Source organism: Nycticebus coucang, chromosome 13 (genome assembly GCF_027406575.1).
Source record: "Nycticebus coucang isolate mNycCou1 chromosome 13, mNycCou1.pri, whole genome shotgun sequence".
Taxonomy (NCBI): Eukaryota; Metazoa; Chordata; class Mammalia; order Primates; family Lorisidae; genus Nycticebus; species Nycticebus coucang.
In genome coordinates, this window is record NC_069792.1 from 99,526,313 (window position 1) to 99,539,942 (window position 13,630).

The following is a 13,630-nucleotide window of genomic DNA, read 5'->3' on the forward strand; positions in this document are numbered from 1 at the left end:
GCAGAATCCTGGTTCTCACAGCTGGCGGAGGGCTGCTGGCTGCTAGTGGGAAAAGGCCATGGAGGCTGCGACATCTATGGTGCAAAGCCAGTCCTTGCGCCAGAGCCTCACCACACACAGAACATTTGCTTGCCATTCACACTGCACTGGGCTCAGGCCTCACAAGCACCACTCAACAATGAGGAAACTGGAGACTAAAGAACACCAGAAAGTAAGACAGAAAACTCAGAACAGAAACACTGCCTTGACTGTTTTCTTCAGGTGCAATAAATGTCACATATCCAAAGATGGGACTCATTTTGCTCATGGGAGTGTATGTGTATTTATCTGGAGGACATTCCCTGAACTTCCTACCCTCAGGGTCTCTTTCCCTGGGCCTTCTCCTTCTCACACTCCCCAGAGCTGTAGGCCCCATTTTACCTGCTCCTGGCTCTATAGATCACAGAGATGACACTAAGCCTCAGTGATCAACACTAACAATTCCCTTAACAAGTGGACTAAGGAGGCTTCCTTGAGCCTGGCTGGATTGCAAAGGGAATTCCTTCATAGCTGAACATCGCTTTTCCTGTCTTCAGCTTTGTGTTTAGTGAGTGAAGATGGGATGAAACGGTTCACTCATGCTAGACTGCCCTTCTGTGGCAAAGTCCTTGATTTGTTCAGAAGATAAAGGAAAAACAGAGAAATAAACTACTAATTAGTGAAAACTTTGCTGATTATTATTGGGAGTGTTCCCGATTTTATATAACAAGTCATCTGAAATATTTTAAATAATTTGAAGAAACAGCACAGAAAGAAAGGATATTACAGCAATAACTTTACTGGTAACACCTCTTTAATAGGTCAAAGTAACTGTACAGTTCATTATATTCTTCCTGAGAATAATTTATATCCCTCAACAAACTAAAGGGAGGGTGTATTTTTCAAAATTATTTAACAGGATGGATGGTGTAACTGGATGTCGAAAGAAAACCAAATCCCTCTGTTTTCCTAATTCTTTCCTGGGAAGACAGACACAATGAAGGGTTAGTTAACTCCAGTGGCTGTAAAATAGTCAACATGGCTTTAATCTTTCTTTATAAATTATATAAAAATGGGTAACAGGGATGGTACTGGAAATGCTTCTCAATGTAGTCTGGAGGTGCTCTGGTACAAAGCATTTCTGCTTCCAAGAGAAATAACATTGCTACAAAAAACTGGCACATTATTCCGGTGAAAAAAGACAAAGAGTTTTTAGTTGTGTCCTATAGCTAGTCCCAACCAAATGCTCCAAGTGTCCACACAAAAGTACAGGCAGGAAAGACAGAGAGGGTTGCAGTTGTTTTCTGAAATGACTCAAGTCTTCAAAATAGAGCTTTTTATATTTTCTTTGTAAATTGGAATTAGCATATTGCAACTAAAGAGTGTTCTAACAAATAAAAGTTCCAGTCTGGATAGCAATCCTGGGGTGGTGAGAGAACTCTCAGCCTGTGGGGTTTCCCAGCATCCTTCACTCCTGCCCTCATCCACCAGGGAGCTGCGGGGCTCAGGAACCAGCGTGTCAGCCCACCGTGCCCAGCAGAACACATCCTGATGCGAACATAATGTCCTTCATGATTCTTAAAAACTTCTTATGTACAATTTTGATTCTCAGCAAAATGCCACATTTTGGATCCTAGACATTTCTGAATATCATGATTGGAAAAAAACCAAAAACACAAGGAGGAACCCAAATCAAAATATGGGGAAGATTTTCAACCAGATGTCATTCAAAAAAGTTGGAGCTGTAAGTGCTGGCGACTGAGGACCCAGGGCTAGCTCCTTGCTGCTGGTGGAAGGCGAGAAAACGTCCCGCAAGGAGGGAAAGATGCGCTCTGTGGGAGGCTCAGTGTGGTCTCGTCTGCCCGAGCACTTTCAGTCTTGCTTGGTCAATGACATCGAGTAAGTTTTTGGCGTCCACAGCCAGGGCGTGAGCAGCGGTCAGCATCTGCTTCTTGTACTCCTGCTGCAGGCTGGTCATAACATACTGCTGGGCCAGTTTCATCTTGTTGATGAGCTCGCCCAGGTCAGAGTTCAGCAGTTTCTGCGCCATCTCAATCTGAAAGGATGAGAGGGAGTCAGGACAGCTGCTTCCAACGAGCCTCTCAGGGAATTTCTAGGAGCCTTTCTCTTTGGGCGTCTCCATGAGAAGAAACTTAAGTTTGTTCCCCTCAAATAAATCTTCCTTAGAAGCAACAGGAAGAAATTCAACCAATGTAGTGTGCCTGTATGCGTGTACCCACACCCAGCAGTTCCAAATCCTTCCATTCAAAGCCCTTCCGGGCACCATGACTGACTCCATCTTGTGATCACTGTTTAGAATTTCTTTTTAGGGATGGGGTGTCTCACTATGCTGCCCAGCCTGGGGTGCAGTGGCTATTCCTGGTGAGATCCCACTACTGATCAGCCTGGAAGTTGTGACCTGGGCTGGTTCACCCGTATCGCAAGAGGTCACAATACTGATGCCAGACTTGGTGTGGACCCCTGATGGGCACAGCACATGGCAGTCCAGAAATCCCAGGACTACCGGTGCCACCTCCATGCCTGCCTAGACTTTATTAGCTTCAGTGAGTGGTAGGGCTTTTGTTAAATAACAGCACTACAGAGTCTCAGAGATCATCTTGTCCAAAGGCTCTCATGTCAGGGTAGACCCTGAGATGAGGTATGTCCACTGAAGGACACACAGCTCATCTGTCTTGGCCTGATGCTTTTTCTACACTGCCAATTCCATGTTAGGCTTTCCTTTGCTGTTTAAGAGATGGTTTAAGGAAGTCATGGGACACCCCTGCCCTGCCTTGTTGTAAGTTCTGGACTCTTCCAGATTTATGAGAGGTTAGAAGTTGGTAGCAGTGGAGGAAGCAGCTGTAGCTTCTGCCTTATAGGGTTAGAAGGCTTTGCACAGCAGGGTCTCACAATGCTCCTCATCTGTTTGACCAGTGGTGATGTATCCATCTGCACAAGGCTCTGGGTGCCATGGCCACAAGAAAGGAGGAGACACATTTGTACTCGCAGCCTGGAGTGTAAGCAGCAAGCGCCAAGCCACCTGCGACGTAAGGGACAAACGGCACAGTAGATGTGCACACAGGAGATGGCAAGTCCCCAGCTCAGAGGATCAGGAAAACGCCAGAGAACTTGTTTGGCTTTGGCCTAGACCAGTGGTTCTCAACCTTCCTAAAGTACTTTCACTGTTAAAAAGGGGTCGCGACCCACAGGTTGAGAATGACTGGCCTAGACTATAAAAGTAGGCTGGCTCGACTCTGAAGGGCATTATAGGCTGTGCCAAGTTGACTATTACCCTACTGAATTCAGCAGTGGGGAGGCATAAGAGAATTTTAGGCAGGGGAATGGCGTAATCTAGAGAAGTATTCCAGCAAGATGGCTCTGCAGCAGTGTGGAAGCTGAATGGGAGTAGGGGAGAGATAAGAGGTAGAGAAACTGTCTAAGGCTGTCAAGGTAATTCAGGGCAGAGGTGAGGGTGGCTGTGAAGGGGAAGAGGAGCAGTCTGAGACCTGTAAGAGATGACAGGTGGAAGGCTGCTTTTGTGCCTGCAGGGAGCTGACAGAGGCAGGGGTGCAAAATGCTTGGTGGTGCTACTGACCATAGAAGCAAACGAGGAGAAGCAGATTATTTGTGATGACAGCAGATAGCTGGTGATCAGATATCACAGATGTGGGAGGAATCAAACACTCAAATCTTTGCAAGTGGAGGAGACAGCTGAGGTAAAAAAATATTCTCTAAGGAAATGGAGAACCTTGTATGCTGGACACCTATAGTGCCAGCTACTCAGGAGGCTGAGGTGGGAGGGTTCCTTGAGATGGAGGTGGCAGTGAGCTGTGATGACACCACTGCACTCTAGGCTGGGTGACAGAGTGAGACTTGATTTCAGAAAAAGAAAAGGGAAAAGGAAAACAAGTGGGCAGCACCTTAGAGAATGACCACACTCAAGGGTGGAAGAAAACAAGAGCCTGGGTAGGGAGGCAGAGGCCCCAGAGCAGCCAGGACAGGGGAACAGGGGTCTGGCAACGGGGAGGCCTCTGGAGACATACCAGGGCAGTTACAGGGGAGATTCCCAAATGGCTGGAGGAGCGGCTGAGCATGACTGCCAGGCAGCACAGTAGGACAGGAGGGAGGAGGGGGACAGTGGAAGGGAAACACAGGGTTGAAGAAAGGCTCTTTTTGTAAAGAGTAATTTATTAAAAAAAAATTTTATACAGGAGAGCAACCTGTGTGCATAAGAATCAGGGGAGACATTACTTTAGGCTTGATCAGTTAGAGTAGAGGGTGACAAATGGCCCTAAAACTTACACTTCCTAGGACCTCTGGTACATAGAACTTCTCCACTTTGGGGCAAAATTGATGCTTGTCATGGAAAACCAAGCAGAGTCCTGGTGAAAACAGGTGAATGAGCTAATTCCCTATTTCACTCAGAACCTGAAGTTATACTGTGTCAACTAGTCAGGGGCATTTCCTCAACTGATTTAAACAGTTTTACGCAGGTGAATTGATGCTATTTACAAAGGAGTCACCAACGGTAGTTCTGTCCAACTGTCCTTCAGTAATCAATGCCCAGTTCATCAAAAGGAACATAACTGGATGTGCTTCCTGATACGATACCCTGACAAGGGCCCAATGTCCCTCACGTAGTATTCCCTAATGAGATGTGAAACCCTAACCTAATCAGGAGGAAACCCCAATTTTTAAAGAGTATCTGTCAACCCAACTTTAAGAATCCTCTATAAAATAACTGAATCTATCTTGGTAAAAATGTCAACATCATAAAAGATAAAGGCTGAGGGCTGGGCGTGGTTGCTTATTCTTGTAATTCCAGTACTCTGGAAGACCCAGGCAGGTGGATCACTTGAGCTCATGAGTTCAAGATCAGCCTTGGCAAGAGTGAGACCCCATCTCTACTAAAAACAGATAAACTAGCCAGGTGTTAAGTGGGCACCTGTAGCACCAGCTACAAGGGAGGCTAAGGCAGAAGGATCATTCGAACCCAGGACTTAGATGTTGCTGTGGGCTATGATGACACAACCGCACTCTAGCCTGGTGACGGAGTGAGACTGTCAAGAAAAAGAAGAAGAAAAAGAAAGGGGGGGGGGGGGAGAGAGAAAGGCTGAGAAACCATCCCAGATGGAAGGAAGCTGAAGAGTCAGGACGGGCACCATCACATGCGCCACTGGTCCTGGGCTGGCTCTCCTATGAGAGGGAAAAGTGCCAGGGGGACAATGGCTGACACTGGCACTGTTAGGTTCTGGAACGTGGGGACTGTCTGGTGGAATATGGCCTTATTATCAGAAAATATGGTCTGAAGTATTAAAGGATGAGAGGTAGGCAGCCTGTTCTCAAACGGCTCAGCAATGCTAAGTGATGCTCACGTGCTAACAGACAGTGGGGAGGGAGAGTACGAACGTGCTGACACGCTAAACACCAGTGAAAGAAAGTCAGGAGTCTCTGCATTAAACTTGTCACTTTTCTGTAGGTTTGCAATCATCTCAGAAGAACAAACAAAATAGTGTGTGCTGGGCTGAGGGACGGCCATGCCGCTCTAGGGAGAAAGGAGGAGACGTCCAAGTGGGGCTGGGAGGGAAGAGGCCTGAGAGGCGGGCTGCATTCTGCAGACCTGGGCCCCACAGGGACACGGCCCACATGCCCGTGCTCATCCCCAGCACAGTGCAGTAAACACACACAGATGCTTCTTTTCCTCTGTCACTCACATAAATGAAGCGAAATCGCCAAAACATGGCAAAATTATGATTGTTGCTTAGAGACAGTGTCTTGGGTAAACTTTGATTCCTTCAAAAAGTTCTAAAAATGTTTATTAATTTAAAAGGAATTATAAGAGTCTCACTCAGTCGCCCTGGATAGAATGTTGTGGCATCATAGCTCACAGCCACCCCAGTCTCTTGGGGTCAAGTGAACCTCTTGCCTCAGCCTCCTGAGTAGCTGGGACTACAGGCGCCCACTACAACATCCAGCTAGTTTCTCCATTTTTAGTAGAGACAGGGTCTTGATCTTGCTCAGGCTGGTCTCAAACTGGTGAGCTCAAGCAATCTACCTGCCTTGGATTTCTAGAGTGCTGGAGTTATAGGCCTGAGCCACTGGAAAACCAGACTCACTTGCAAACTCTACTTCTTTTCTGAGGAATGAAAGAAGGAAGTAAGATGTTTGCCCGTTCATCTCACTACCTCCACTCTAAGCCCATGGCAGTGGCAGAGCTTCCCATGTGCTTTCCTCATCCACTGTTCACAGCCACCTGCTCACAGCCTCACGGTGGCTCTGTGGAGGGCTGGCAGCAGGAGAGCCAAGGTCTGAACCTGAGTGGGCACTGCTCCACATGGCCTCTATGCTGTACCACAGAGGGCCCCTTCCTGGCTGGGGCCAGCATTAGCAGAAAGGTCACTGCCTACGGGGCAGTCAAATCCTCTGCTGGCCATGGACAGGGATGTCATCAGCACCACAGTCATCCCTGGAAGTGTTTCCACCCAGTACGGTCAGAGAGAGCAGCAAGGCTGAGACTGCCTTACCTCCCGGTGGGTGCTGGCTGGTAGGGTGGGAATTGTCTCATCCACAGTCGCCAGTAAAGTCCTCAAGGCCAAGCCAACTTCCTAACAGATGAGAACCACAGCCAATATTAGAGCACACACAAAGGCGTTCCATGCCAACACTGATAATTTCTCCTTTCAGTTATATATTTTGTTTCCCATCCACCAGTTTCAAGGAAAACTCTATCTCTTTCTCTCAGTGCTGAGCCTCATCTTGTAAGTTATTGGGCTTTCCTCCCACAAAAGACTCAGATCTTACATTTCATTGCTATAAGACCCTCAGGAGTGGGCTGGAGAACAGCAGCCCACTGAAGAAAGGTCCAGTTGATGCTGAGGGCAGAAAGCAGGACTTTCCCTCTTTCTCCCCGGCTGATGGCTCCTGACAGGTCATGCCGCCCTCCTGGCCCCAGAATACCAACCCTGCCAACTCGCGTTACAGTAAATGGTGGCACCCTCCCCAACTGCGTTCACTGGATTTGTTTTCTCCCAGGTACTTTCACAAAAGTCTCTTGAGGTTGGCAAAAAAGATGACCCCGTTGCCTCAGGTGTATGGTGGAGCTTTGCTCTGAATCTTACACAAGAACACTCCTCCCCTAACACTTCTGAGCAATGATCAGTATAACTATGATTACAAACATTCTAATTTTAAACTTTACATTTTTATTACTATCACTCTGACTAAAACACCAAATTATACACATGATATGAATAAAACCAAAAAGAAGATGATATTTATATTTGGATCAGCATTAACAAAGAGCGTCATTTGGCCAAAATAATATGGTTAAAAAAGTAGCTTCTATAAAATTACCATACAAAAGTTTTAATGTGTACAAAATACTGAATGCTTCTTGTCTAGAGTTTTTTGAAATATGGTTGTGGGTTCATGCAAGTCCATCCTTAAAAACTGTGGTTGTAACTGTTACAAAAGTACAGTTTAAAAAATGAACCAAAAGGGATTAAATGTACTTTCTGCAAAACATCACAACTTTTTCTTCTTCTTCTTTTTTTCTTTTTGTAGAGACAGAGTCTCACTTTTTATTGTCCTCGGTAGAGTGCCGTGGCATCACACAGCTCACAGCAACCTCCAGCTCTTGGGCCTAGGTAACTCTCTTGCTTCAGCCTCCCGAGTAGCTGGGACTACAGGTGTCTGTCACAACATCCGGCTATTTTTTGTTGCAGTTTGGCCAGGGCTAGGTTTGAACCTGCCATCCTTGGTATATGGGGCCAGCAATCCTACCCACTGAGCCACAGGTACCGCCCAAAACATCACAACTTTCAAGCAGCTTCTCCCATGTTCATTATTTATAAGAAGCTGTCAGAAAGATTGCTAATAGGTCTGAGAGGCCAAGGTGGGTGATTTCTTGAGCTCACAAGTTTGAGACCACCCTGAGCAAGAGTGAGACCCCATCTCTACTAAAAGCAGGAAAAAAACTAGTCAGGCACCTGTAGTCCCAGATGCTTGGGAGGTGATGCAAGAGGATCTCTTGAGCCCAAGAGTCTGAGGTTGCTGTGAGCAATGACGACACCACTGCACTCTACCAGGAGGACAGAGGGAGACTCTGTCTCAGAAAAAAATAAAAAAAATTAAGAAGAAATAAAAAAAAAAAATAGCAAAACTGTTAATAGGTATACTAAAAAGGAGCATCTATTTTACAACTCAATGGTAACAAAGAACAATTTGATCAAAAAACTCGAATGGACATTTTTCCAAAGACAATACACAAATGGCCAAAAAGCATTTAAGGAGCTGATCAACATCTACATTTGAAATTAAAAAACTGCCATGAGATACCACCTCACACCTATGAGGAGATCTACCAGATAAAAATCCCCCCAAAATGCAAACCTCAAAACAACTCCCCAGAAAGTAAGACATGCTGGTACAAAGAACTGGAACCCTTGTGCACTGCTGGCAAGAAGGTCAAGTGTGCAGCTGCTGCGGAGAAGTGTGCCAGTTCCTCAGAAAAGCAGAACTGCCACGTGACCCAGCAGCTCCGCTTCTGGGTATATGCCCGTGGGAACCAAAAGCAGGGTTTCAAAGAGGTGTATATACAACCATGTTCTTGGTAGCAGTATTCATGATAATTGAAAGGGAGAAACAAGCCCAGTGTCTACAGATGAATGAACACACAGACAAAATATGGCACGTCCATGGTGGAAGATTACTCAGCCATGGAAAGGAAGGAAATTCTGATGCCTGCTATGACATGGATAGACCCTGAGGAAACTATACTGAGTAAAATAAGTCAGTCACGAGAAAACAATTACTGTGTGACTCTACTTACACAAGGCACTTGGTGTCACACTCACAGGGACAGAAAGGGCCTGGGGGAGGGCAAATGGGAATTGATGTTTAATGGGTACAGTTTTAGTTTTGCAAGGAAAACCTTCTGGAGGTGGACGGTGGAGATGAGCACACTACAATGCGAATGCACCTGATGCACCAGAAACGCGCCCTTAAATGGTGAAGATGGGGCCAGGCGAGGTGGCTCCTGCCTGTGCTCGCTACCCCGGAGGCTGGGGAGGGAGGAGCACTTGAGCCCAGAGTTAGAGATGGGCCTGTGCAACAAAGGGGGGGCCTACATCTCTAAAAAAAAAGACATTAAAAAAATACTTAAGATGGGTCAAGTTTGTGTTATGTGTATTTTACCACAATAGAAAAAGGTGTGTTCAAGTCAATTTCCTAAGTGCTATTTCAGAGCCAAGTTTAACAACTGTCTGAATCACAGGACACTCATGTCCAGAATGCCAGTGTGCACTGCTGAGCAGGAGACACTGCTGACGTGTCCTGAACCTGGCATCCCCCCTTAGAGCAGGTGTTTCTATCTCCCAGGACCCCAATCCACTGAACACAATTCGGGAAATGTTAGTTTACTGGCAGGATTATTATTTCCTTTTACTTTTTTTCTTTTTTAAAGACAGGTTCTTACTCTGTCACGTAGGCTGAAGTGGAATGATGTGAGCACAGTTCACTGCAGCCTCAACTCCTGGGCTCAAGTGATCCTTTACCTCAGCCTCCTGAGTAGTAGCTGGGACTACAGGTGTATACCACCACTCCCAGCTACTTTTTCTATTTTTTTTGTAGAGATGGGGGGTGGGTGGGGTCTCACTCTTTTTCAGGCTGGTCCTGAACTTCTGGCCTCAAGCAATCCTCCCATCTCGGCCTCCCAAAATGCTAGGATTATAGGTGTGAGCCATCATGCCCAGCTGGCTAATTTCTTAAAACATTCTTTTTGAGAGAGGGGGTCTTGCTGTGTTTCCCAGGATGGTCTCAAACTCCTGGCCTCAAGCAGTCGTCCTCCGTTGGCTTCTCAATGTGTTGAGACTAAAGACATGAGTCACTGCACCAAGCCTCTTAAAAAAAAAATAATCCAACCTTTGTCTTGAGAAAAAAAAAAAAAAAACACAGAAAAATACTCCCAATGTGCCTTTTCTCAACTGGCTCTTCCTCAGATACTTGAATCTGGCCTCATCAATCCCAAGTGTGTCTGTGCACACTGGCAGCACCCCTGTGTCTAAGTCTTGCACAGGACTGTTTCTCAGGGTGTTAAGTTCACGTAAGTGGCATCACACTGTCAGTGCTCTCTTGCAGCTTGTTTTCACTCAAGACTGCATTTGTGAGGAAATAATTACTAAAAGGAATGCTTCAAGACATTCCTTTCCTATTTTTACTGGCTGGAGAAAACAAGACAGGAAGAGCAATTCATAGTGCCTGCGGCTCTTACTAGAGCGGAACTGTCACCGCGGGTGCTTTCTATCGGCTGTGACGTGGGGGGTGCCTATCAGTATCTGTCACCTGGTACCACAGCTGCCATAGCAATCAAGAGCCCTTCAACTGGTATACAAGACTGTTTTACCTTCACCATAGGGACATACTCCTCCGGAGGGGCCGGCTGGATTTTACTGGACATCTCAATGACAGCTTTCACCAGGCCCGTCACATTCTCATACACCTTGTCATTGGACCTGTCCAGGTTGGCAGTAGGAGGTGGGCTGATCTCCTGGGGCTGCAGCTGATGAGACAGAAGCCAGTCACTGTCCTGCTCCCCAGCAGGTGGCAGGCTATCACCACATCAGTTAGCTCAGTCTTTAAAAGAGATCAAAGCAGACTGAAAAGGAGATTGATTTTTCTTATTTGTATGTGCTGTAGTTCAGTTTGAGGATGACAGTAATTCCTCCAAGTGATAATCAAATGGGGCAATTAAGTTTTTCTCACTTTGAGCTCAGTTAAAGGAAATGACATGGAATCATACACACTATACTAAAACTCCCAGATTATTTTAGAGAAGTGATTCAATGTCCCCTCACCCCAAAATCATTTACCATAAGAGAAATAATTCATGTATTTTACATTTCTCTGAGGACTTGGTGAATTTTAGAAAGTTACTCAGTTGGCTAAAGAGTCAAACATTCTAAGACTCTAAGAATTTCCATTTAGTTTGAATTCTACAATAGAAACTGTATGGCTCAGCTTAGCTGCCCTCAAATCACTTAATGAAAACGCGACTTTACAGTCTGACAGTATCTGCTTGCAGAACCTGACTGAAGTCAAAGCACTGGTCTGCCTCCAGGAGCCTCCCTGCTGGAAGCCGGCTGCAGCCAGCTCAGCATTGACAACACCTGGGGTGGCCCTGACAGACCTCGTTGCCCTCGCCATGCAATGGTGATGAGGGGCGATGAAGCTACAGATGTAAAAATGCACATCCGTGGGCTTGGGCACAGAGGGGACATCAACAAATGTCACCTTAGAGAACCTGAGAACTAAAGGGGGAATGACTTGAGGGCCTTTGGGAAACCTTTAGCAGTATTTAAAAATTCAAACTGACTAGAATCACATCAAGCAGAGAGGACAGTGTATGTATACATGTATTTAAAAAAAGACTAAACTGCAGCGCATAATAGGTGTTGGGTCATGAATTTGCTGCCAGTGTTCAGTCTAAACTGGAAATGCCCATTCTCAGTTGCCTTTGCCCTAGTAGCCTGGAAGAGAATAATTCTCTTCTTGGTTGCTCAAAAGTCTGGGTATGAGAAAAGGACAAGAATAATACTATCATTGCTAAGATATTTCTGTCTCAATTTTGGGGGAAATATGCTGTTTTTGGCATCTGTCAGTCTCGAGAAACCATGAGCTATGGAAAAGTGCCCTCCCACCCGGCTTCCTGCTTCCTGATCCACGGTCACATGCAGAGAGCTGGTGTGATTAAGAGAGCTGGACAGACACAGAAACACAATGTGCTTACCCTCCATGGCTATTGTCGAACGGAAGTGAGGAAAAGTGAAAGGAATTTATCAGAGAAAGGGAAAAAAGAAAAACAATATTAATAAAGGCGTCAGACAAAACCCCCCTAAAAACACGTGAGCAGAACAAAAGGCGCTAGTTTCCAAGCCTGCCTCCCTGCCCTCAGCGCCCCCCCTTGGCTCCGTGTCCAGCAGCAGAGCACAGAGTAGAGGCCTGCCATGCACTCACAGGACACACGGGGAGAGCGGCATGCAGAGCCTGAGAGAACAGTCCGGCAGCAGTGTAAGATCAACAGAATGAGGGCTCTTTAAAGAGGAAAGAGGAGGATGTATGTTCTTGATTACTGAAAACTACCCATCCCTCTTCTGAGATTCGGCAGAAAATACACAGCTCTCAATTCCCATGCCCTAACCCCACAACGTCCCCAGAAACCTATTCATCATCTAGCCTTATACCATAATACTCTTGGCTTGGGGCTGCATTTAAGACATTAGGAGCTTTAAAAAAAACCCAAACAAAGTAAAACAAAAACTCTCCTTTTGAGCTGATCCTTATGGTTAAATTCCACTGCTTTACTGAGCTTTTATTAAATGTTTCTTCTCTAAAACTCAAACCAGTTACCTACTATAACTTAACAGGCAAAGTGAACTGGGGAAATGCAGATGTCTTCTCCTTTCCTCAGAATTGTTTGAATGAAAATACACTCTTTTTTTTTTTTTTTTTTTGAGATAGAGTCTCACTTTGTCGCTCACAGCAACTTCCAACTCTTGGGCTTAAGTGATTCTCTTGCCTCAGCCTCCTGAGTAGCTAGGGCCACAGGCACCTGCCACAATGCCCGGCTATTTTTTGTTGCAGTTGCCACTGCTGTTTTAGCTGGCCAGGGCCGGGTTTGAACCCACCACCCTCGGTATATGGGGCCGGCGTCCTACCCACTAAGCCACAGGTGCTGCCCGAAAATAACACTCTTTGGTATATACATTTTGCAAATCTGAAATTCAGAGGTTCCATCTTTCACAATGTTTTTCTAGACACTAGAAAGAGGAAGGTAATTTACAAGCACATCATTTCCAGGAGTGGCGACCACTTCTTGCACTTTACTTTGTGCACTGTGAGGAACGGGCATCTTCTGGTCAGCTCTGCAGGGTGTGCCCGTTCAAGCTGCCCTGACACAAAAAGGCACAGGGCTCTCTGAGGAGGGCACCACAGGGTGAGTTCCATCAGGAAGCAATACAACAGTTCTGCAACTTTTGGAGGTGAAAGGAGGCTTATTTTACCTGTGTAAAGCTTCTGTTCTTTTGTATTCTACCCTTTGCTCAATTCTTGTCACAGAGGGCACTGTCATGATGTTTCTAGAAACCACTCACAGTCATGCTGTGAAGTAAAAGCGCAGTTTAGAGAGACATCCTGTTGGCTTCCTATTTTCTTTTTGCAGTTTTTGGCTGGGGCTGGGTTTGAACCCACCACCTCCAGCATATGGGGCTGGCGCCCTACCCCTTTGAGCGACAGGTGCCGCCCTGGCTTCTTATTTTCTATAGCTTGACAGCTTGGAAATTCCTTGGCAGGGAGTTAATGATAAACCACTACTTTCTATTGGCAGAGCCAGTTCCAACCACTTAAAAGTTGATGCTTGAAGACTAAGAGACTTAAGAACCAAAACATAAAGCCATTAAGGAAAAACTGAGACTTATTTCTGACTAAGTCTTTAGATGAATTATCTTAGTTATAATAAAATGTAAGCATTTCTGTATTAAAACAATATTGTTCTGTTAGGTTGAATTCAATAAACTATACCAGATAATGAAGAAATATGGGCGTATTTTCACATTTC

The 13,630-nt window shown here is 45.7% G+C and overlaps 1 protein-coding gene across 14 annotated transcripts in view; it reads right to left on the reverse strand.

The window, feature by feature from the left end:
* Positions 1 to 814: 814 nt before the first annotated feature.
* Positions 815 to 13,630, reverse strand: part of PTK2 (protein tyrosine kinase 2) — a 331,183-nt gene continuing 318,367 nt past the window's right edge. For 13 of the 14 annotated variants that reach the window (XM_053559586.1, XM_053559583.1, XM_053559587.1 and 10 more), the window contains 3 exons: positions 10,421 to 10,576; positions 6,543 to 6,623; positions 815 to 2,074 (listed from right to left, as the gene is read on the reverse strand). In XM_053559586.1, coding sequence (XP_053415561.1) covers positions 1,862 to 2,074; positions 6,543 to 6,623; positions 10,421 to 10,576 — 450 coding nt within the window. In that variant the 3' untranslated portion in view covers positions 815 to 1,861. The remainder of the gene's footprint in view (positions 2,075 to 6,542; positions 6,624 to 10,420; positions 10,577 to 13,630) is intronic. The other variant, XM_053559589.1, reaches the window with a different exon arrangement.